Genomic DNA, 24,272 nt, shown 5'->3' with positions numbered 1-24,272 from the left:
ATTCCTGAACTCAGACCTAGGGGCAATTTTCACACACTTAACTTTTTACAGCAGTCCAGGAACGAAAAATCCCATACTAGCACCATTCTTTTACTAGAAATCTCTCAAATATTTATGTCGAGGATATGCATTGGTTATTTGTACATTTCAAAGTCAATATCAGAACTTGATCATTTGGTCTATGGTAGCCATTGCACGAGTGGGTCAGCCTATAGCAGGTACACAAAAGTGTAGTGTTGCAGATGTCAAAGACTGAATCAAGAATAAAAAAAAGAAGTAACTTACAGCCCAAACTATTTACTGTTTTATTTATTTATTTAGGGTTTTTTAAATGAGGAATTTCTTTTGGGTTGAGATAAAGGGTTAAAAACTATTGTCAGTAATTTATTATTTAAACTTCTTTGAAATGACCAAACAGTCCCCAGAGAAGTAAAAGTCGCTCAGTGCTCATTGCATTTGCATATTTCTCTTTCCGGGTACCCACTGTTCTTTTGGAACTCATCATAAATTTACCATTTTAGTGACTTCCAAGCCCAACTTTTCTTTTCCGAAATTCCAATTGATATTAAATAAATAAATAAAACCCAACAATATAAAACGGAAATGAAATTTGCTTTATTTTATGATGGGATACAAAAAAGAAAAAAAATAGAGAAGGCAAAGCGAGAAACTTCTTGTTTCTGCAGGATAAATATGGAGTACGTTATAAATATATAAGAGATATAATTGTTAATAATGTTATGAGGAGAGAGAATAGGTACATATACACATATAGTAGATACACTCTGCTCTGCTTAGATTCTCGTGCGCGGTGTCTCTTTGAAAATTGAAGATCTTTACTTCAGATTCATGGCGGCAAACCAACCGCAGGCTCCAGATCGTACCTCTGGTACGTCAATACCATCAAACCCATATCGCAAATAACCTTCCTTTTTGTTTTTTGTTTTAAAAAAAATTCTGCTTGCTTCTTCTCTATCCCTTGTCATGATTTTTGATGATTTTTGTTATCTGTGTTGTGGTGTTAATCTTTTCTTCTGATGGGTTTCTTTTGTTTGTTTGTATTTTGCTTTGATCCTATGTAAAGTCAATGAATTGGATAAATTTTTCATTTACTTGTGAAATTACTTGAACAAGTTTCTGTATTTATTGGGGAAGTTGGGGCTTTAGCGTTTTTTAGTTTGAATTTTGGCATCCATGGTTGGCTTTGTCTGTAGAACTGTGCCCTGATCTGGGTTGCAGGCACGCTTAGGAGTATCTAAACATTGGAGATCTAGTATCTGGTATTGTTAGATGACAGAATTATTGCAAGCTTTGGTTGTTTCATTTTCTGTTTTCTTGTTTGGATTTTGTGTTTGAGAGGTCATTGCTTATTGATATGTCGGGTCATATGATTGGGTTACTTCGAGATCAGTCATCATTTAGTCCGAATGCTTGATATATGTATAATTGTATATGTATTAAGTTATGTTTGCTGCATGTATGTATATGCATATAGTGAAGATGCAGTTTTGATGATTATGTTTGGTTTGTAGGAGTCATTTGGATATTCATTTTTAGAATTGCTGTCAACAAAAAGCATGCACTAGACTATAGAGTGGTTGTGCAATCAATTAATATGTCATGCTTGTAGTTACTTGCAGACTCAGTTTTTGTTTTTAAGAAGCCTCTGTTTGATATTGCACGAAATGCCAACTTTCCTGAACTAGAATTATATAGGTAGAGCGCTAGGCTTTTTCTAATGTCTCGTTGTTGTAGTCTTTATAGGTGTATTGTCATGTTCTGGTTTACTGGGGACTGGGGAGAGGCAGATAGAAAAGGAAAGATATTTTCTCCGGAGTAGTAGGAGGTGGATGAATTGGAACAGTTAATATCAGACTAGCTTAAGATGAAAGAACTAAGGGAGGTAATGAGGCTTTTGAGGTCAATACTTTTTTTCTTTTTTTTCCTTTTCCTTTTAAAATTTGTGGGAAATTTTACTTCACTTCTTTTTTCAATATGGGTTATCACTAGAAGCTCTCTGGATAACTTATACAGTTGGGCATCTTGGTTCATTGTGTATCCATAAACAATTCCATGAATGTCATTATTTATAGTTTGAGAGGTTAGGGTCATATCTATGGCAGCTTTGCAGTTTTCTGAAGTTGAGACCTTTATATCTATCAAGGCTTTTTTCTTCTAAAGAATTCTATTACTGGTGGTCAGCTCGAAATTTTGTATGTTTTATAACCAGATTTCGAACCTATTGATGTAGACATGACTGAAATATATTCATGTACTTCTATTTATCATGTGTGCATAGGTGTGCACGCGTGGATATGTGCGCACATATTCATAGCTTCAAGTTTTCCTATCACCGAATTTTGCTTTGGTTGGTCAATAATTTGTACTGCCTGTGTTTCTAAGACTCTACTAAGTCACTGAGCATACTGATCATGGATGCAGAAGAGAAACCTGCTGAACCAGATAACATGAAGGAGCAGGTAGTTGCGAATCCAGTACAATGCTCTTCTGATCCATTGCAATTGAAGTTAGTTTGTTTTCTTTACTCCCTCTTGTGCATGACAGTTTTCTGTTTGTTTATCTGTTATCAGCCCCATGTAGCAAAAATTGAGAGGTCAGTTTCTCCTAATCCTTCTCCAGATGCTGCCACAATTGGTCATCCAAGGGATGCAGCAGGTCAATCGGGTCCTTTTGGTTCTGGTGGAGATCACACTGTTATCCCACCTAATGTCTATGCCCCTCAGGCCCAGACCTTCTACTATAGAGGTTAGTCTTGTGTTCCTCTGGGTCTGGATGCGCAGCCATGGAAATGGGGGCCATTCACAGCTGTACAAAGTCTGAAAATAAACTTCACTGTTTGTTGGCCTTCTGAACATACATTGATTCAGCTCCATCAGGGAGGAACTTTTTTTCCTATTTTCTGTGTGGAGTAGAACCAATCAAAATCTGGTTTACATTAATTTGTGAGGTTGGAATATATATAAATTTCAAAATCTGTGCATTTTTAGCTGACCTAGGAAGTCAGGGTTCATGATTGGCTTCTTTAACTTAAGTTTTAAGGCAATGATAGTTTTTGACTCGTATAAGGAAAAGAATTGTTGTCATATTCTTTATTTAGTTGTGTTTTATGTTACTGTCACTTATAGAATGTAAGTATAGATATAATGTTATTATCTGTGATGTAGGTTATGAAAATGGAACTGGTGAGTGGGATGAATATCCTCCATACCTCAACGCTGAAGGGTTGGAGATTAGTTCTCCTGTGAGTGTATTTTGTTTCTTCTTCAATTCATATATCAACATTTCTGTTAATTTATTGTAATTTGATTTGATATTTAATCTTGATTAGGGTGTCTACAATGAGAATCCTTCTCTAGTCTTTCATTCTGGATATGGCTACAATCCTCAAATGCCCTACGGGCCTTACTCCCCGGTCACAACACCTATGCCGTCTGTAGGTGGTGATGCACAATTATATTCCCCCCAGCAATTTCCATATTCGGGACCACCTTATTATCAGCAGCTTGGTCCTCATAGCATGCCATATATTACTTCACCAACTACAGTTTCACAGCCAGAGCTCACCACCTTAGTTAGCATTGACCAACAAGGTGACAATATGCTTTTTGGACCAAGGCCTGGTTATCATCCACCAGTGGGATCTTTCGGTAGAGGCAATTTTCCAGGAAATCCGGGTAGTCATGGTTTTCATGATTTGCAGCAGGGATTTGATGGATTAAGATCTGGAGGACTTTGGTCAGATTGGTCAAAACCCTCAGACAGGCACAGGTCTTTGACTCCCTTATCGCCATCAGTATCTCCACAGCCACTTGGCCCGCTTGGGTCATTTGGGCAGAACGTTGGAATGGTTTGTTCTTGTACCTGTGTATATCTTCTGATGACGTTCTTTTGAAATCTTGTTGGTCTTTTCTTCATTCTTCTTACAACAATTGTTTGGGATATTATTTGGAGGAAGTTAGATTTGGTATATTAGGTAGAACTTGTATATTATCCTTGGTGCTTTTGCCCAAAATATTCTTTGCAATCTGTCGTTAATCACATGCGTGTCATGTGATGAAATTTGACTGTATCCTTGTGCTTGTTCACAAAAGCAAACCAGAATGTTGGAGCAAGTGCTTTAGAACTAGGAAACCCAAGGAGTTCAAAACTAACTTTTTTAATGGCTGTCATGCTCCTCTAGGTGTCATAGCCAATAATTGTATTAGTTTTGCACGCAACCTAGGCATATGACCTGATCAAGCCGATTAGAGTGGAGTTGAATTGATTGATTTGGCTGAAGATGTGCTTTACCATGATAGGTCTGCTGTTTAAATATATCCTTGGCCTAAAGCTCTGAATATTTTGTTCTCAAAGAAGTATGGTAAGGGGTTTACTGTGACTTCCTCCCAAGACTTCAAGTTTAGAAGTGATTAGAACTTCTTAAAACTTAATGATAGCCTTTTTTCCTATTTTCCAGGCTCTCAGTGTACAGCTGACCGATCTTTATCTTTCACATTTTTCATATAGAAGTGTTTGAAAGCTTGTATGAATAAAATATTATTCTCTCTCTGTGTCCCTCCCTCCTCTTCCCTCCTTTTAACGGTTCCTAAAGCTACTTTCGACTTCACTGTCACATCTGCTATTGCTGACCCTTATGTTAAGTTGTTTACCTTGTGTTTCTTCTTATTTATGAACCCAGGTTTTGTATTTGTGTAAATCCATGGTAATTGAGATATTATAGTTTGCCAGACACCATAACTAGATCTTCATCGTTAGTAGTTCTATTCTTACAAGGAAAATTTATTGTTTATACTGTAAACCATGATTCCCAGTCAGTCATGGGATACATTGGCATCCAAATCAAGACCTGCAAATTTATATAAATAGAATTGAGGAATCTAATATAGTTTATTGATCTAGGCATGGATTGTTTGAATTGAATAACTATGGGTATCTATCTACCAACAGTGGAGCTCAGGTGTAACCCTTAGGTCATGGTCGTCTTCCATCTTTGGTGTCATGCAACTTTGGCTTATCTTTTATGAATGCATATCTTGGCAATGATGCCAGCCTATAAATGCTTGTGATATAGTTGATTGTCACTGACATCATCTGAAACTTGATGAATCTAATTAGACTCATGTGTTTTAGTATTAATGCTGATTAATGAATTTTCTTCAGGCTTCTCAACAACAAAGGTCATTGTATGGGTTTGGATCTGGTTCAAACTCTTATAACAGAGGCTACATACCCAGTGGTTTTAATCAGGCCTCTAGCCTTGGAAATGCATCTTTTTCTAGTTTTGGAGCTAACAGTCGGGGCTTTCTATCATTAGAGAATAGCAAGCGGCATGTGAGGGGCAGTGGTCCCATATGCAGTTGCAATGCCCCCCTTGATATTCTTTGTGAGCAGAACCGGGGACCAAGGGCCTCAAAGCCAAAGAGTCAAATCATGGCTGATAGCTCTGTGGAGAATACCAAACATAACACTACTGCAACCAAGGTCCATGATGAATCATACAACAAGCCAGATTTTGTAACAGAGTACAACGATGCTAAGTTCTTCATTATCAAGTCTTACAGTGAAGATAATGTCCACAAGAGCATCAAATATGGTGTCTGGGCCAGCACACCAAATGGGAACAGAAAGTTAGATGCAGCTTATCGTGAAGTTAAGGAGAAGCGTGATGGCTGCCCAATTTTCCTCTTCTTTTCGGTAAATATATGGTCTTTTTGATGAATACATGTTCGCAATATAATTAATGTATGCCATCCATTGCTGTCCAGTTTTTCCTTATATGGTTATACTTAATAATACTCAGGTGAATGCTAGTGCTCAGTTCTGTGGGGTGGCTGAAATGGTTGGACCTGTGGATTTTGACAAGAGTCTGGATTACTGGCAGCAAGACAAATGGAGTGGCCAGTTCCCTGTCAAGTGGCATATGATTAAAGATGTCCCCAATAGTCAGTTTCGGCACATCATTCTTGAAAATAACGACAACAAGCCTGTAACTAACAGTCGAGACACTCAAGAGGTGACAATTTGTGAAAAGCCTGTTTTTATTATATAGGAATTAATATTGCACACAGTTCTTATTTTTAACAATAGCCTTAACCAGACGGAAACTAAATATTTAGTTTGTTTACCTGAATACTTATAGTAGCTTGACTGAGCTTTTGACTATCGAACCAATTGCAGTTGCTGCCAATATGTATGGACTATTAAGTGTGGTGGATTAGGTAGATGTTTATCTTTAGTGGGAAAGGCCTTGGTTTTTTCTCATTCTCTCAAATCCCTCCGAAAGTTCTGTCTGAGATGTGCCACATATGCTTTGTGTGTAAATTCTAAGGTTCTAGAGTCTGAATTTTCATGTTGTTTTCTCCCTTCTTTTTTCTTATGTAATTATGCTCAGATACTGATTCTCAGGTCTTATAAACCAGGAGCCTCTTATTTTGAATCATTTGCAGCTTTTCTTGTCCTATGTTAAGGAGATTACCTTATAAATTTGAGGAAAAAAATTTGGAGTTGTAGATTAGGAATCTCTAAGCACACAGTATTTCGGCAAGTGTTGTAATTTTGTTTATAATGCCCTTTTTGGTCCCATATGTGCAGGTAAAATTGGAGCATGGGATTGAGATGTTGAACATCTTCAAGAACTATGAAACAGATATGTCGATTCTAGATGATTTTGATTTTTATGAAGACCGGCAGAAAGCAATGCAAGAGCGGAAGGCAAGACAGCAAGCCAGCCTGATTGCTGTAGGTGTAGTTGGAGAAAAGGAGCCCAGAAATACTGTTCAAATACCCAGTGATTTCATTAAGCACATGTCAAAGAGTTTTGCTCAAGTTGTCCGCTTGGATGAGGGTAGTAAAGAAGCTAATCTTTCTGAAAGAGCTAGTCCTGCTTCTGACGGCTCCATTGGCACCAGGGTAAAACTTGAAGATGCAATCCCAGTACCCGTGTCTTCTGCTCAGACCAGTTAGGAAGAGATGAACGCTCGGATTGTATGTGACAGACTTAAATACTACTTTCAGTTTTTGATTAACTTGTGATTAGGTTGCTGATGTCTCTGTATTCATAAGGAGTGCATCAGTATCTGAATGAAAAGGGGTTTTACCGGTTCTACGAAGCTGATGGTGGGCTTCATGTATTATATGCGTCGTGGGTGCTACTTTTCAATGGTAGTCATTAGTATCATAAGACTTGCATTTTGAGTGAGTAGTTTTCTTGAAAAAATTGGATAATGTTTTTGCTTTTATAAGGTTCCCCATCTTTGCAGGCAGTTTAATAAAGTATGCAGCAAAAAGACCTTGATGGAAAAACCTCATATATTATGCTTGTTCACCATTTGATTCATTGATTTATTTCATCAGTAGCAAGCAATGCTGCCCCCATTTTGGAACCATGCCTTGTCATCTTCCATTGCACTTTAATTCATGCTTTTGTAGAATATTGCTTCATGGGTTCCAAATGGTACTTTTCTTTTAAAAGAACTAGACAGAACAATAATTAACTGACAAGCCATGACCCAGTTTTTTTGTCCCTTGAAGTAAGCCTTTCAGCATAATCTCTGTTCCCAAAATACATAACATGATGCATGTGATTGGAACATAACTCAGTTCAAGATCCCATGATCAAGCTTTTTCTCTGAAGAGGAGTTTCTGTTTCAAACTTCTCTCTTCTTTTTCTGGTTTGTGTGTAAATGTATTAACTGTAAACTGTATAGAGGTGGAAGTGCATGTGCACAGCTGCTGCTGTCTTTTTCCTTTTTTGTTTGAATCTTTGAGAATTTAATTCATGCATATCTTCCTATCTTATCCACCAAGACACCGAAAATGCAATGCCATTTGTGGCTTCTAAATATAGGTGACAGTGTTGCTTGTCACATCAAGTTTGTGGGCTTTTGTGCTTCAGGATCAAGACCTATCTCTTGAGAATTAGTCAAATACTTTAGAAAACATGTGTACAAGATGAATGGTGAGGCTGTGTATTAAGACTTAAAATTCCAAGTTATTAAGGAAAGGGCTATATTAAATATAATTTATTCAAGAAAAAAAAAAAAAAAAAAAAAGCCCCTACACGTTAGTTGAATGACATTGAGATAGCAGTTTACGAAAACAACCACCGCACATTTTGTTTTCATACAAGCGATGTTCCGGGACGACTGAATGCATAAACTCGAAATATAAGGGGAGATGTCATTAATCAATTGAGCTACATATTTCTTTTGGAAAAAAAGAAAGTGAAAAATTAGATGGGGCTTTTCAATTTTTCACTTGCACTGCATGACTTATAAAAGAATGCCACGTGTCAGACAACATGAATCTGAAAAGACTATATTACCCCTCTTATCCAGATATGAAGATAATAGTACTCCTCCTCACAGTAAGATACGTTGTAGCTGAGCACAGCGGATTATATCCAGCCAACTGTCCCATCGGCGACTTCGATGCCTTTGAGTTCTTCGCGAAGCACAAACCGAAGCTGCATAGTATATAACACAGAAAACAGAGGGGCACAATTTCAGAGCTGCTCATGAGCCTCTATAACTATGCGATTAGCGAACCAGAGAATAGCAAAGAAACAACAGAGATGGTGAAAATCGTGGATTTGAGGAGAGTTCACGGCATGTTCCAAGGATCATCGGAGGAATTTTGGCGGGAAAATGTTTATGGCGGTTTTGCGACTCTTGTCGCTCTTCTTTTCGTCTTGGCTTGGCACTGTGCCAAGAGGTTCGTCTTTAGGAAATCCTCCTCCTCCAAGTCTTCTCCAGTTGGTGTCTCAAATTCTGATCCAACCAGTTCTGGGTTCAGGTCAAGTTTCTTAATTTTCCTCCTGGGGTTTGTCTATGCTCAATTGGGTTCGTCTTGGTTTTCTCTAATTTTGTGCTTTATGGTTTAAATATGAGATTTTGCTAATTGGGTTTTATTTTCAGTTTTGTTGTCTTACATTTCCTTTTGGGTTTTATCTCTACTCAATTGGGTTTGTATTAATTTTTCTACAATTTGGTAATCGGGTTCAATTGATTTTAAGATATCTGATAATTGAGTTTTGATTAGCTGTTATCTTAAATTTCATTGCGTTTTTCATGCTCTTTCTCCAGTTTTGTTTGGGATGATTGATATTGAGTTTCTAGAAACCAAATTTTGTGGGATCAACTTGTGATTGTATTACTCAAGTATTTATTCTGTTATTTCTGCAGCATCTCGGAAATGGTCACAGATGCAGATTTGAAGTTTCTAATTGAAAATTTGGAGGAAAAGACCCGTGAAAATGAGAAATGGGACAATGTCATAGAGAAAAGAAATGATCTTCTATCCTACTATGCTAAATGCTGCAAACCTAAGGTCGTTCATACGGGTGTTGTTTTTCTGACAAGTTAAATCTGATTCTTGTGTCTTGTTGTTTCGTGAGTTCATTACCCCAAATTTGCTCGAGGCATCTGCTCTTGGTCTAGTATCTGTTGCTAGCACAACTACTTGTTTCCCTGTTTTACTCTACTGGTTCCAGAGAATAAAGGCTATGGAATTGAGTTAATGCATATTTGTTCTTGCTTTCAGGATGGCCCTGTGAAATACTTGAGCTCAACAATATTTGAGAATTGCTCTCCTGAGAAGCTGAGAGACTTCTACATGGACAATGATTACAGAAAGCAATGGGACAAGATGCTGATTGAGCATGAGCAGTTACAGGTGGACAAAAACAAGGGGGTTGAAGTTGGTCGGTCAATAAAAAAGTTTCCACTGTTGACAGCCAGAGAATATGTATTAGCTTGGAGGTTGTGGGAGGGGAAAGATAATACATTCTACTGTTTTATCAAGGTAACTAATTCCAACAAAATCGTTCACATTCAAATTACTTCTAGGCAATTTTGAGCCGTGCATAGTTTTTATTTTCCATGTTTCATTTATGCAGTTATGCATCTCTCTCTCTCTCTCTCTCTCTCTAATCCTTTATTGTTCTTTACCTTGTGACAGGGATAATCTATTATAATCTATTAAACAGGGATTGCTTTAGGAATATTCTTGAAAGAAAAATTTATAGTACATAACATCAGAAAATACCCTTTATTTGCTTGTAATTCCCAGCACTGACATAATACCCTTTATTTGCTTGTAATTCCCCGCACTAACATAATGCCTTTTGGTTTGTTTAGGGATTAAGTTTTTGCCTTTGATGCGTTTGTTCCTTTTAGAACTTCTGCCTCTCTTTGTGAGTTACCTAATATGTTTTCCAATTTTTGGTGATAGCAGGAATGTGAACATCCTTTGGCACCACCCCAGAAGAAGTATGTGCGTGTTAGTATTTTCAGATCTGGTTGGCAAATCAGAAAAGGCAAGCTCCCAACGAATCCCTCTTCATTTGTTTCCTTTCTCTCTACCTTATGAAAATAATTTTCTTTGTCTTTACAATTACTTACAATTTGTCAGTTTGTCCAGTTTGGGCTGCTTTTATTACTCGTACTGTACTACTGTGAACAATAAGGCCTATTCCAAATAAAACATATGCTTCATTAAGCTTTATCCTATTCAGCATGATGCAGGAAATATTCCAATAAGGATCATATTAGTTTTGCTTCATGTACTGGTGGTGGATAAAGGAATAATTTTCTTCTGCTTTAGCGTGACTTGCACTTTTCAGACCAAAAAGAAAGGAACCACTTACACTTAAAGTTGAAAGGCTTGTTTGGCTGACATTCTGGCAGACTGCATTATATCTGTAAAAGTGGTACTTGATGTCTTAAAATGAGTAAAAGAAACTGTTTATAATTTTGTGATTTTTAATCATCTCCTACAGTGCCTGGTAGAAATGCCTGTGAAATCAAAATGTTTCACCAAGAAGATGCTGGTTTAAATGTGGAGATGGCAAAATTAGCTTTTTCCAGGGGCATATGGAGTTATGTATGTAAGATGGATACTGCACTTCGCAGATATTCTAGAATCAGCAATCATCAGTTAAGTTCTGGTGCTACTGCTGTCACTTTGATTAAAAAGGTCAGGACAATTCTCTTCAATATAGTAATATTGTTTAACTGTTTATATACGTTGCTTGTCATGTTACATTTCTTGATAGCAATTGATATCATTTATCGGGGTACTTGGCTAGTTTGTCATGTATTAATTTCGGTTGAGAGTTAGTTGTGGTTGATGAATTGTCTTGGTGTATGTAATAAACAAGTTTCACTTGATGGTTAGTTGTCTGGGAACAGCTGTGTGCAGGCATCATGTTTCCTAAATTTTGGCTTTATTGTGCTGTTTAGTAAGGGTTTCATGCCTTTTAAATTAATGGTTCTAAACAACCGTGTGCATTTTGAGTGTTGACTAAATTTGGGTTTGGTTGAACTAGACAGGGTTCTATTACATCCAGAGCCCATATTAGTACAAGTTTGTAGCATTGTGCAGCCGAGATGAAAGCATCATTTGAATGGTTGTGTTAACTCAATTACTACCCTCATGGGTGTGTCTGGTGTTTTATATTGCTGAAATGATACTTACCATCATCTTACAGGGATCATTAGCATGCTTCCTGGTCATAGAAACAACTAGAAGGATTCAAAGGAACTGTCTGGTTCATATCTGTAGTTTAGGACAATTCATGCCTGGGTTTTTTAGTTCCAGAGATTTTAACATATCTAATCTTCTGAATACTTCATATGCATGCTGTTTTTGTTGTTGATTGTTATTCTCCTCCACACAGGTTCCCCCTGGATTGGAAGCCACAGATAGCATGACTTCTCAAGAAAACTCTGCAGCAACTTCTGTTCACAGACCAATCGCTGGTGGGGGGAGGAAATTGTCAAGAACACCATCAAAGAAATTGCTTGCCAATGGCTTGCTGATTCTTGGGGGTGTGGTCTGCTTGTCTCGTGGTCACTCTAGCCTAGGTGCTAAAGTTGCCATGGCATACATCTTAACCAAACTGAGTAAGCGTGGTGCGTCTTCAAGTGAAAGCAGCCCAAGTTCAGGTGCATGACCTCGTTGGCATCACAACTAATTTTGGAAGGCCATGTAAAGTTTTGTTGTATAAATTATAGACAGGGCCCATCTACCAAGAAGACCGACCACTACACTACTTTTGCAAAAATGAGAAATGGAGGAAAGGGTAGGGGGTTAGTTACTCCTTAATGATTTTCTGTACATCACGCCTTCCAAATTTCGTACATATCTGCTACCCTTTTACCAGAATAACATTCTGAAGCCTAGCAATTGGATTTCACACTGATAAAGAGGAAAGGCTTATTGATTCTGGTGCACTTTTTAAGTTTTAGTCCTGGAAACTAGTCGTTATATGAACTCTTCTGGGTTACAGAGTGTAATGGTGTGTGTGGCTGCAGTTGGGCAGAAGAATTCATTACTCCTGTATGATAACTCAGACTTCCTGCAATGAACTCAAAGCTGCTTTAGAAGTTCTCAGAACTACTGGCATGGGTAAGGCGTTTGGACCATGATGTTTATATGTATGTGAGTACCGTACTTACATCCTTCATTTTGTGTATTAATTATTACCTTGAGGGTATGCGTTGATATCCTAATAATGTAAAATTGTTCTAGACTATTTCTTCTTGGTGAATTACACTTATCCACTGGAAATTAGACCCGGCACCTCACCAGTCAGGCAATTGGCTCAAAGTGCATAGACTTTGTAATCGATGCTTTGTCTACACGAAGGAACTCGACCTTAGACAATAGAAAGGGCGGTTGTTTGCTGGCAGCATAACACTAACAGATGCTCCATCTGCTTGCAATTTCATCAAAGGAAGGTCGTTTCATTTTATCATTTTATGGCCAAATCTGCATATGGTACTCATTATGTTAGGAATGGTTCGGTACTTTCGTCTCCTTGGTTTCATAGCTTTTCCTCTTCTTTCTTTGTACCTCAAAAGCTACTTAGAACGTTCAAAGTCAAAAAGTCTGTTTATCAATAAGTTTAGAGTTCAGCCCAAATCTAGTCCTCACTCTAGTTGATCTTATTTAATATTGTGTTCTGAGAGCATTGACATCATTATTTCTGTGTGCAACAAAACTTTCTTGTTGCCGTCAAAACCCACTCCCACCTCTCATGGAATTGAAAAGAATGCGCGCATAATTTATTTTGGAAAAGGATTAGCAAATTTGGTTCTCTCCCACATACAAAATTTCACATCTGCATATTTCTGCTTTTATGCTGAACAAATCATCTTTGGACGTAATAATTTCTTCAACGTAAAAGGGGATTCGAAACTTGGGATATTCTAACATTGGAAAAGAAAAAAGATACACGAAACTAAGAATTAGTTGGTTTGGCCTCCGTCATTTAAACATACAAATTAGGTCCCTTTTTTTTTTTTTAAATCTTTTTTGGTTGGAAAGGAATTAGGTACAACTTTAGTAAAACTGATAATGTTAACTTATTGTGGAAGCTATTGCAATTTTCTTCATTTGACCAAATTCTATGTGGCTATATATACGGTTTACATTTTTCGCATCGGTTGGATACGAGGTCATTTTTATGTGGAAGTGCTCATGTTTTAGTCACATGACCACTTAGTGCGGGAAGAAATTCTTATGTATAACCCCCTCCTAACAACAGCTAATAAGATAAGGTTGGTTGTGAGAGAATAATTGTATGCAGAGATTGTATATAACAAAAGGTGAATATATATTTATTCTTTTTGGAAGAGGGGTGCATACAACAGTTGTATACAAAAATGAAACAGGCAGCAAAAGGGTATGATGGGTAAATATCCAGCTGGGCATTTGAAAAACAGTTGAAAGAGGCGGAAAAACGTTGGGTCTCTCGGGAGGCTCTCATTTGGTCCTCACGTTTCGCTGAGACTGTTGCAAATGCTGTCTTTCTCAACGATTTTTAACTGTACATTGTTGATGTTAATGCATCTTCTTTCCTCTTCCTCTCTAATTTTAGCCAACTCACATCATCTCTCTCAGAAAACCAACCCAAGAAACACCCCACTAACAACAACATTCACCAACAAAAAACATACAAGAAAACACAAAACAAGAAAATATAAAGTTTAGAATGCCTGCTCTTTTTTTTACCTTAATCAATCAATCAACATCTTCACCCAAAAATCCTCCTCTTCTTTTTCTGTTTCAAAACCCATAACCCACCACCCTTTTCTTTTGATTGTTTTTTTTTTTAAAATTTAAAATTTAAAATTTTGTTTTTGCTTTCTGGGTTTTGCTTCTCTTTTTGTGCTTTGAAAGGATGATCCACTTCCACAACATTCTGGTGTTGTGGGTTTTTTTATATGGGTTCTTCACAACTGGGGTTTATTCCAAGACCAATTCCCAAGATGGTAAGCATATCTTATTTTCTAGTCTAATGTGTGTGTAATATGTGTAGTTTCTTGTGTTTAGATTTTAAATGTATAGCTTCAATCTTTTTATGACGGTTCAATTTCATCCTGAGAGAGAATATCTATATAAATTAAGATTACTGGGAGGTAAGGTATATCTATGAGGAAGTGAGATTACACATTTTACGATCCAATTTGAATTTCTTGTTAAATAAAAAAATTTATTTGAACCATATGTCAATCCTGCTTTTTTTATTTTTTATTTTATATAAAGTAGATGACTGGAATTACAACATTATCAGGCGAAATTTTCATCTGTGAGAGATGTTCCTCATATGATCAATTGAAAAAAAAGAAAAAAAGAAAAAAGGAAAGCTCTCAACCCTTGGCAAAATTTCAGAAATGCCAAGTCAGTTTGTTAACAATTTTCATAATGGCTTCTAGCTTGGCATCTACTATCCTGATTTTGAGCTTCCTTGAAACATTTCTAATTTGTAATTCTCAGGGCCTGTCACCTTTACATGTCCTTAAATGGTCTTATGAAGATAAACAGAAATCAACTAATTGGAACATTCTATTCAAATACTCAGTTTAATGTCACAAGTTTCATTTGAATATTTGTTTTTTCTTTGTCTATATCACTGTATTACAAGTTTCATCAGAATTTTTTCTCGTCTGTTGAGCCAGTTTTTGAGCACCTTCATGACACGAGTTTCATTTGAATGTTTACTTATTTTTCTGTACCACTGTACCATCTACATCATATTTCCATTTTCCTCCATGAAAAAGATAAGTACTTAAATATTCTGATGTTTTACTGTGCCTTGCAGTCTCTTCCCTTAATGTGATGTATAACAGCATAAACTCTCGTTCGAAACTAAGTGGTTGGAAATCAAGTGGAGGTGACCCTTGCGGCGATTCCTGGAAAGGGATAAAATGCTCAGGCTCATCTGTAACTGAAATGTATTTCTCATTTCTTACATACATATATACTTGCATTATCCCAATTTATGGTGAAGAGAGCGAACAGTTCCATTATTTACAAGATATATGCCTAAAATGTACAAGTTCAACCTGTTTTCTAAATTTTATGCAGAGATCTGTCTGACCTTGGGCTCAGTGGATCAATGGGCTACCAGCTTGCAAGCTTAACATCTGTCACTCGCTTGTAAGGACCAGTTCATTAGAATAGGCTTTTCTTTTTATACATATTTTTGTTTTCAAAGCTCATAATCTGAAGGATATGCATTTGTTCGTCATAGTACAGTGATTTAAGCAAGAACAACCTCAATGGCGATATACCGTACCAACTGCCTCCTAATGCAAAGTACATGTAAGTCTGCAGACAAATACTTCGATGAATTTAATACGCGTGAGGCCATAAACTCTTGTTTATTTCCTGCAGATTGACAGTTTATTATTTCGTCTTGCTATACTTATTTGTTACAATGACTTTATCCAACAATCAGACCCCAGTTTATTTCCATCATTGTCAATACTAATCTAATTCCGTTGATCTGCAGAGATCTTTCTCAAAATGGCTTCACAAATACTGTGCCATATTCAATATCTCAGATGTCTGACCTTGAAACTCTGTAAGTGGAACTTGTTCTTATGTTAGCATAATCTTGTAAGGAGCCACTCCCATTTCTCACAAATTTGTGGGTAAATGCAGAAATCTTGGTCGTAACAAGCTCAATGGACAGTTGACGGATATGTTTGGGAAACTTACTAAACTCAAAGAGCTGTAAGTTATTCTAACTTTGCATTAAAGGTTGTACTCTTCGTTTTTTTTGTTGTTGGTGTTTTTCACTATTGTACATATTCTTTTCAAGAAGCTAGGGTATTTGAGTCTAGCTAGCACCAAGGTTTCATGAGTGTTTGTTATGTCTCTTACTGTAATACAAACTTAAACTCCTCTCGAACTTTTGTAAATGGCTTCTACTGTCCATTACCCCTCATTGCGCTCTTAAGCTTTGGAAATTCTATTCGTACCCTGATTGCCATGAAAGAATGTGACCAGTGGTAATGCTATTTTTGAATTAGATAGCTATTCTTGTATTTAGATATGATTAACTCATATATCATGAAATGGCTTGCAGGGATTTATCGTACAACTCAATGACTGGCAACTTGCCTCAGAGTTTTGGAAAGCTCTCAAGCCTGAAAAAATTGTAAGAATCAATAAAATTTAAACCTGCATGTGTGTCCAAGGTTGCTGGTTGCTAAGTCCTCTATGTCTCCATGCAGGAATCTGCAGAACAATCAATTTACTGGTCAAATCACTCTACTTGTGTACACTCCCGTTGAGGACCTGTAAGTATACTTGAGCTAGATTTTGTTCTATAAATGATAGTTCTATATGTACCCGTTAGAGTTAGTAGTTGTTTTCACTCAACGAATTCATTATCATGCTGGCAGGAATATTGAAAACAACCGCTTTTCTGGCTGGATCCCTAACGAGTTGAAGGGTATAAACATAAAGTGAGTATCGTTTTCAAAGATCAATGTCAAGGATGAAGCTCTTAATGATTTGCTTCTGACTTTTTTATTATCTAATTGAAGGTCTGGAGGAAATTCTTGGTCGTCTGGACCATCTCCACCTTCTCCCCCTGGTGCACGCCGTAATAGAGAAGGAGGGTCTTCCTCACAGAGTGGTGGGGGGAAGTCTTCTGTAGCCAGCGGATTAACCATAGCTGGGATAGCTCTGGCCGTATTGTTGGTGCTTGCAATTATAATTGCCCTTTTTTCAAGAAGAAGACGTTCTTCTACTTCACACCTCCTTGATGATGACAGGCTTAGCCAGCGTAAATCCTTTGGTGCCTCCTATTCATCTAAGGAATTATCTAGAGAACTGAATTCTTCATTCAGAAATAAAGGTAATTTCTTCATTCAGAAATTTTTTTAATGGAAAATTTTGTTAGAATTGTCTTTGAAATATCTTTGATTATGAGTTTCTGATAAAGTTTGTTATATTCTTATTTGGATTTTCTTTGCTAATTTATTTGTATTTTAAGCTGTTCTAATGAAATTCTGCAACACTCACATAGAATTGAACTACTGTAAATCTGCTAGCAATGTAACTCAATGTGTATGTGATGAGCTTTCCACCTGATATTATTTCTTGCCCCCCAAGTCTAGGTTCCTGCCCCATTGGTCATGCAGTCAAAATAATGTATCAACTGGCTTTTTAATATCTGTCACTTTACAAATGTTTATTAACTTTCTACTAACTAGATGATATGCCAGTGACAGATCCTGGAGCCGTTTCAATTGACATAAAGCCTGTTTCAAAATCTCCATCAATTGGTTTTAAGTCGCTTTCTGGACGTTTGCAATCCTTTGCCAGAAGAAGCACCTCTGTAAAAGCTACGAATTATGCTTTGGCAGATTTGCAGGTTGCTACTGCTAATTTTGCACCCGCTCGCCTTCTTGGACAGGGTACCATTGGACGTGTCTATAGGGCTAAATATGATGATGGGAAGGTATAGTTTTTGACTACTATATAGTTGCTACTCACCACCAAATCTTCTACTGGTTCATGTTATAATTTGTGTTTAAACATAAGTCCTAGCATAAAACTTCATTTGGAATTACTGATGTGGATATCTTTATCAACCGGAATTAGAGATAGTCCTATCTTATTATTAAGAGGTGTCTCTCAATTTTTACTCACATTTCTTATGCCATATGCATGTCAGGTTTTGGCTGTGAAAAAGATTGACTCCTCACTGTTTCAAGGCTCAGCGCCACAAGAATTTTCTGACATTGTTGTAAATATCTCCAAGATTCGCAATGCCAACATCGCTGAACTTGTTGGTTATTGTTCAGAACACGGGCATAACATGTTAATTTACGAGTACTTTAGAAATGGCTCGCTTCATGAATTCTTACACATGTCAGATGACTACAGTAATCCCCTAACTTGGAACACAAGAGTCAGAATTGCTTTAGGCACTGCCCGGGCTGTTGAGTAAGTGACTATAAATCCTACTCTGCTCATACATTTTTCTATCAACCTCATTAGCCAATATGTTTAGTCATCTGAATCGAGCAAATCAACGATTTTGATTTACCAGGGTTTCTTGCGGTCATTGAAATCAACTCTTTGTGAACTGTTTTCAGGTACCTCCATGAAGGCTGCTCTCCATCCACAGTTCACAAGAACATCAAATCATCTAATATTTTGCTTGACATTGAACTCAATCCTCGTCTCTGCGATTATGGCTTGGCAACCTTCCATCAGGTTAATTGCATTCTCTTAAAACTCAGTGAATCATTGTGTTTATAGGATCAATTTCTTATATGTTCTTTTCAAGATAACAACCTGAATGGTGCAATGTATTCTTTTCAGCGTACTAGCCAAAACCTTGGGATGGGATGCAATGCTCCAGAATGCACAAAGCCATCAGCCTATACAGCAAAGAGTGATGTTTACAGTTTTGGGGTAGTCATGTTGGAGTTATTGACTGGTCGTATGCCAGTTGACAGGTGTGTTACATTGGCGTCTCTCTCTGCCTTTTATTCACAAACCTTGTCAATGTCTTGCCAGTCTTAACCATTTTAGTTTCCTTTCGTTAGTTCAAAACCACCTGTGGAGCAGTGCCTTGTCCGGTGGGCAACCCCACAGCTCCATGATCTCGATGCCTTGTCAGAAATGGTGGATCCTGCTCTCCGTGGACTCTACCCTCCCAAGTCAGTCTCGCGGTTTGCTGACATCATTGCCCTCTGTGTTCAGGTGATTCCTACACACACATATCTACCTATATAGGAAAATGTAGCATTTATAGGGGCTCTGGTTAGGCTTGGCTTTGGGCATCTAGAACTGTAAGAGTGCTGCTATTTGTACCACATTTATTAGCAGTCTCTCTGCAACAGAGAGGCTGTCAGCAAGTTATTCAATAAATATGGTACAAATAGCATCATTCGAACGGTATTATCAACAATTCCATAAGAATTTTTTTTTTAAAAAAATGGCTGTTTATGCAAGTATTGGTTCACCTATGCATTTACGCTTTTATATTGAGTACTTGGAAATGACAGAAGATTGTCCTTGACTGACATTTTCATTCCTTAATTTGTATCTACAGCGGGAGCCTGAATTCCGGCCACCTATGTCAGAGGTGGTGCAACAGTTAGTGCGGTTAGTTCAGCGCTCTAGTATGAACATGAGAGAGGATCTTGGTCTCGGGGCATCTCGTCACTCGAGTGCCATGAGCAGCGCGAAAGAGGATCTTGCAGCTTCTCGCAGGTTGACCGACTTTTGATGGTGATTTGCATTTTGATCAATATCATGTAAGCAAGCATATGGGAGACACAGATTGAGTCATTCCATTAAATGTTTTTCTCTGTCTCTCCCAAAGCTGCCCAATATTTGTTAATAGACTTACTTCAAAATTAATCTCATGAAGCCTGGGCCCTAAAGTTGTTCAAGGCAGTTTAGCTAGTTCATTATTGGAGAAGCAGATTTGAGAAAGAGAAAAAAGAAAAAAGAAAAAAAAAGGTTATTGGAAATTGTTCACGGGAGACTACAAAGCCAACCTCAGGTAAAGTGTATACTTCAACATGATGCATTTTGGGGGATGGTTAGGAATAGTTTGTAAACTTGGTTTTGTTCCCCAACTGAGTCTTGGTTTTGTTCATTGCTCAAATTGATGAATAATAATATCAACTTTAAACAAGTTTCAAAAATTGCTTAATTTGCAGAGATCTAGCTAGCTTGAGGAATCAGACATTGAGATTGAGTTATAATTTCCAATTTAATTTGGCTTTTGTTGGATTGTACTTAGAAAGCCACAGAAAGCTATAAAGCTATAAATTTTGTGTCAAAAATGAGTACTGTACTTGTGTCTTTGGTCGTTGTATCGTGCTTGTACTAAAAACTACGTCATCGTTTCGGGTGGAGTTGATCGTTTTTGTATAGAGTTTTATATCAGAAGATAATTGAATCAAAATATATATTAAAAACAAAAGGCATGATACAAACACCCAACTCAAATTGTGGTCCTAGTTTGAGTGTTGACGTTGATTTTTGACATTGCAAACCTGTTGAGAAGTCAACTAAATCCCAATATATTAGGGATTGAGTGATTAGCCAAATTATATGTAATTGATTATACATGATTTGCTTTCCTTTATTGGTCTTTTGATTGTAGGAAACCTGTGTATAGATACCCTTGACACTGTAAAGAGAAAATCATCCAGTAATCAAATATTCTTCCTTTGATTACAATTTTACATGGTATCAGAGCAGGAGAAATCCTAGCTCTTTGTTTTTTTTCTCTTTGCCGTCAAAATCCCTTTGTTTTCGTTAGCTCTCTGCCATGCTAACGACAAAGAAATTGAAACTTCTTCCAAGGATGGAAACAAGTCTGATGTTTCCAACCCTCTTTTCATTCATCACTTTGACCACCCTGGCATGGTTCTTGTATCCAAGCCGCCGAATGGAGACAACTATGGGACATGGTGTCGCTCCATGCGAATCTCCTTGAGTGCCAAGAACAAACTTGGTTTTGTTGATGGCACCGTCACGAAGCCCTCGAAGAAAACCGATCATGATGAGTTCTCTCTTTGGCAACGTTGCAATGATATGATCCTATCTTGGATCTTGAATTCCCTTGATCAAGACATAGCTGATAGCGTCATCTTCTCTGACACTGCTCATGATATATGGGAAGATTTGAAGGAGCGCTTCTCTCAAAGCAACGTTCCTCGAATTTTCCAGATCCAACGTGACATTGCTTCCCTTACTCAAGATCAAATGTCGGTTGCCGCTTATTACACAAGACTTAAGGGACTATGGGATGAGTTGGCATCATACAGTGATGTGCCGACTTGTACCTGTGGTGCCATGAAAGATCATGCTGAACGTGATGAGAGGAATAGGGTGATGCAATTTCTCATGGGTCTGAATGATTCATATGCTGCTGCTCGTGGACAGATTCTTCTTATGCAGCCCCTACCATCCATACGCAACATCTATTCCTTAATTTCCCAAGAGGAGAAGCAACGACAACTGGGGACTCCTCATACTACCTTGGAACCTGCTGCAATGGCTGTTCGCCATCACCAGGGACATTCGAATTCTAATCGTAAGCCTCTTCACTGCACTCACTGCGATCGGGATCATCACACAATTGATACCTGTTATAAACTTCATGGCTATCCTCCTGGGCATCGACTGCACAAATCCAACCGAAACAAGAAAGGCTCAAGTTCCTCTGCCAATCACGTGCAGAACAATCCCACTATGCAAGAATTGAAGTCTGCCATGCCCAACCTATCTGACAGTGAGTATCAGCAAATTCTTACCATGATGAATGATAAGAAAGAGCCACAAGCAAACTCTGCAGGTTTGTCATATTATCCTTTACCTTTACACCGCTGGCTGATTGATAGTGGCGCAACAGATCATATTACATCCACCTCACATTCTTTTACGTCCACAAATAACAACCCTTCCATTCCACCAGTTGTATTGCCTAGCGGTGAAAAGGCTTCTATTATTTCTGTTGGGAATGCTTCTCTCAACTCATCTCTTTCTTTAAACAATGTCTTGTATGTGCCTAGCTTCAAAGTTAATTTGATGTCAGTAAGCAAACTTACACAAGGACTTCATTGTTCCATCTCTTTTTTTCCTAATTGGTGCATTTTGCAGGACTTGGCTACGAGGAAGACGATTGGTCTGGGTAAACAGCAAGGAGGTCTTTACTACTTGGTTTCTTTGGTGTCAGACAAGCCTTCCCTTCTCCCACCATCTTGCAACCATGCTCATGCCTCAACTCACCTCTGGCATAGCCGTTTAGGCCATCCATCATCTTCTCGTTTACAATTTTTAGCTAAGAATGTTTTACATTTCCCTTTTTCAAATAATGCTTGCGAGGTTTGTCCCTTGGCAAAGCAAACTCGCTTACCTTTTCATTTAAGTTCTATTTCCTCTTCTAAACCATTCTCTCTTATTCATTGCGACATTTGGGGGCCACATAAAATTGCATCTTTTTCAGGGGCTCGTTATTTTCTAACTATTGTGGATGATTTTACTAGGTTCACTTGGTTATTTCTCATGCAAAATAAATCTGAAACACAGAACTTGCTTAAATCCTTTTTTGCCTTTGTCCAAACACAATTCAATACTCACGTACAACAAATACGCGTTGATAATGGAGGTGAATTTTCTTCCATGCGTCGTTTCTTTCACGAACATGGGGTTATCTTTCAACATACTTGTGTCTACACACCACAACAAAATGGTGTTGTAGAGCGCAAGCACCGACATATCATAGAGATGGCTAGGGCTTTACGTTTTCAGGCAAATCTCCCTATTTCATTTTGGGGAGAGTGTGTTCTCACCTCCATTTACTTGATCAATCGTCTACCCGCTGCCCTTTTATCCAAGATATATCCCCCCTTATGAGAAGCTGTACCATAAACCTCCTTCTCATACCCACCTCCGCATTTTTGGTTGTTTAGCCTATGCCACCATTGTCCAACCTTCCCATAAATTTGATCCTAGAGCCAAGCGATGTGTTTTTCTCGGTTACCCTTTCAGTTAAAAGGCCTACAAATTATTTGATCTTACCACCAAATTTTTTTTACCTGTCGCGATGTTGTTTTTCATGAGAGTCACCTTTCTTTCCAAACTCTACCTTCTTCCTCTCCCACTGAACCTCCACCTCCTGTTTTACCTCTTCCTTTATCTGATTTGTCATCTCCTCCATGTATATCTCCTGACCTACCCTCACCACGTCCTTCATCTCCTTCTACCCCACCCGATCTCACGGCTTCTTTTGACACCGCTGCCCCCATTTTCCCCTCCGACACCACTGCCGTACCAGCCCCATCACAACCTTCTTCTCCTTCTGTACCACTAGCCTCCATCCGCCACTCTCTTCGCCACAAGGTTAAACCAGCTCATCTCCAAGATTATGTTTGCTCAGAGGTTACTTTACCCACGCTTGACCAATCGTCGGACTCCTTGCCATGTCGCACAAAAGGTACTCGTTATCCCATTTCTAATTTTCTTTCTTATCACCGCTACTCACCATCACAATTTACTTTCATTGCCAATATTAGTCGGACAGTGGAACCTAACACTTTTGCGGAGGCTGTTTCTGATCCACACTGGCAAGAGTCCATACAATATGAACTTGTAGCTTTGGAATCCAATCACACTTGGTCCCTCACTTCTCTTCCCCTTGGGAAGCAACCCATTGGATGCAAATGGGTCTATAAAATCAAGCATCGTTCCGATGGCACAATTGAGCGCTATAAGGCTCGTCTCGTGGCCAAAGGATACACTCAAACTGAAGGTCTTGACTACCATGACACATTTTCTCCTACTGCCAAGATGGTTTCTATTCGGTGTGTTCTTGCTCTTGCCGCTGCCCACAACTGGTCTTTCCATCAACTTGACGTCCACTATGCATTCCTCCATGGCGATTTACATGAGGAACTCTATATGTCACCTCCTCCTGGTCTTCAGCGACAGGGGGAGCATTTGGTAAGTCGCCTTCACAAATCCTTGTACGGATTGAAGCAAACATCTCACCAATGGTTTTCTAAGTTCACTAAAGCCATACAAGCTGCTGGTTTCACTCAGTCCAAAGCCGATTTCGTTTTTACCTGCAAAAATGGCAAGTCCTTCACCGCTCTTTTGATCTACATTGATGACATCTTGATTACAGGAAATAATTTGCTTGCCATTAATGCTCTCAAGCGATTTCTTAATACTCGTTTTAAGATCAAAGACCTTGGTGATCTTAAATATTTTTTAGGCATTGAGGTCTCACGTTCCAAGAAAGGTATTTCTATTTGTCAAAGAAAATATGCACCGGACATTATTAAAGATGGAGGAGCTTTGGGGGCATGTCCAGTAAGCTTTCCCCATGGAACAAAATTCCAAAATTTCTTCTGATACAGGTGAGATATTTCTTCTCACCATAACAAGACCTGATATTATGTATTCAGTACATATAC

General features: G+C 38.1%; 3 protein-coding genes across 7 annotated transcripts; all 3 read left to right on the top strand.

The window, feature by feature from the left end:
• The first annotated feature begins 624 nt into the window (after positions 1-624).
• Positions 625-7,351, top strand: LOC117621170 (YTH domain-containing protein ECT2). 4 transcript variants are annotated; one of them, XM_034351500.1, is made up of 8 exons: positions 625-889; positions 2,443-2,480; positions 2,592-2,766; positions 3,186-3,262; positions 3,350-3,868; positions 5,182-5,715; positions 5,822-6,034; positions 6,613-7,351. In XM_034351500.1, exons 1-8 carry the CDS (start codon positions 850-852, stop codon positions 6,982-6,984), a joined length of 1,968 nt encoding a protein of 655 aa, XP_034207391.1. In that variant the 5' UTR covers positions 625-849; the 3' UTR covers positions 6,985-7,351. The 4 variants fall into 4 exon arrangements, with proteins under 4 accessions (XP_034207391.1, XP_034207390.1, XP_034207392.1 ...); XM_034351499.1 differs by having other exon boundaries at positions 2,404-2,480; XM_034351501.1 differs by having other exon boundaries at positions 2,300-2,480.
• A 1,059-nt stretch (positions 7,352-8,410) lies between these two features.
• On the top strand, positions 8,411-12,603 carry LOC117622621. The gene is made up of 6 exons (XM_034353365.1): positions 8,411-8,814; positions 9,204-9,348; positions 9,562-9,822; positions 10,255-10,336; positions 10,799-10,995; positions 11,699-12,603. Exons 1-6 carry the CDS (start codon positions 8,537-8,539, stop codon positions 11,972-11,974), a joined length of 1,239 nt encoding a protein of 412 aa, XP_034209256.1. The 5' UTR covers positions 8,411-8,536; the 3' UTR covers positions 11,975-12,603.
• Positions 12,604-14,170: 1,567 nt separating this feature from the next.
• LOC117622049 (protein STRUBBELIG-RECEPTOR FAMILY 5-like) lies at positions 14,171-19,870 on the top strand. 2 transcript variants are annotated; one of them, XM_034352562.1, is made up of 16 exons: positions 14,171-14,297; positions 15,128-15,260; positions 15,394-15,465; positions 15,565-15,630; positions 15,821-15,892; positions 15,973-16,044; positions 16,400-16,471; positions 16,548-16,613; positions 16,719-16,781; positions 16,863-17,176; positions 17,553-17,782; positions 17,999-18,270; positions 18,423-18,543; positions 18,652-18,788; positions 18,879-19,035; positions 19,388-19,870. In XM_034352562.1, exons 1-16 carry the CDS (start codon positions 14,207-14,209, stop codon positions 19,562-19,564), a joined length of 2,115 nt encoding a protein of 704 aa, XP_034208453.1. In that variant the 5' UTR covers positions 14,171-14,206; the 3' UTR covers positions 19,565-19,870. The 2 variants fall into 2 exon arrangements, with proteins under 2 accessions (XP_034208453.1, XP_034208452.1); XM_034352561.1 differs by having other exon boundaries at positions 17,547-17,782.
• Positions 19,871-24,272: the final 4,402 nt, after the last annotated feature.

This window comes from Prunus dulcis, chromosome 3, assembly GCF_902201215.1.
Source record: "Prunus dulcis chromosome 3, ALMONDv2, whole genome shotgun sequence".
Classification (NCBI taxonomy): domain Eukaryota; kingdom Viridiplantae; phylum Streptophyta; class Magnoliopsida; order Rosales; family Rosaceae; genus Prunus; species Prunus dulcis.
The sequence above is the reverse complement of the archived record's forward strand: the minus strand, read 5'-3'. Positions and strand labels throughout refer to the sequence as shown.

Bases quoted from the DNA above. Each gene is read 5' to 3' on its own strand.
- LOC117621170 (XM_034351499.1), top strand. From the start codon at position 850: ATGGCGGCAAACCAACCGCAGGCTCCAGATCGTACCTCTG. The intron at 890-2,403 runs GTACGTCAATAC...TGTGTTTCTAAG, and splicing joins GGCTCCAGATCGTACCTCTG to ACTCTACTAAGTCACTGAGC. The intron at 6,035-6,612 runs GTGACAATTTGT...CCATATGTGCAG, and splicing joins ACAGTCGAGACACTCAAGAG to GTAAAATTGGAGCATGGGAT.
- LOC117622621 (XM_034353365.1), top strand. From the start codon at position 8,537: ATGAGCCTCTATAACTATGCGATTAGCGAACCAGAGAATAGCAAAGAA. The intron at 8,815-9,203 runs GTCAAGTTTCTT...TTATTTCTGCAG, and splicing joins CCAACCAGTTCTGGGTTCAG to CATCTCGGAAATGGTCACAG. The intron at 9,349-9,561 runs GTCGTTCATACG...TCTTGCTTTCAG, and splicing joins CTAAATGCTGCAAACCTAAG to GATGGCCCTGTGAAATACTT.
- LOC117622049 (XM_034352561.1), top strand. From the start codon at position 14,207: ATGATCCACTTCCACAACATTCTGGTGTTGTGGGTTTTTTTATATGGG. The intron at 15,261-15,393 runs GTATTTCTCATT...AATTTTATGCAG, and splicing joins GGCTCATCTGTAACTGAAAT to AGATCTGTCTGACCTTGGGC. The intron at 16,782-16,862 runs GTGAGTATCGTT...ATCTAATTGAAG, and splicing joins TTGAAGGGTATAAACATAAA to GTCTGGAGGAAATTCTTGGT.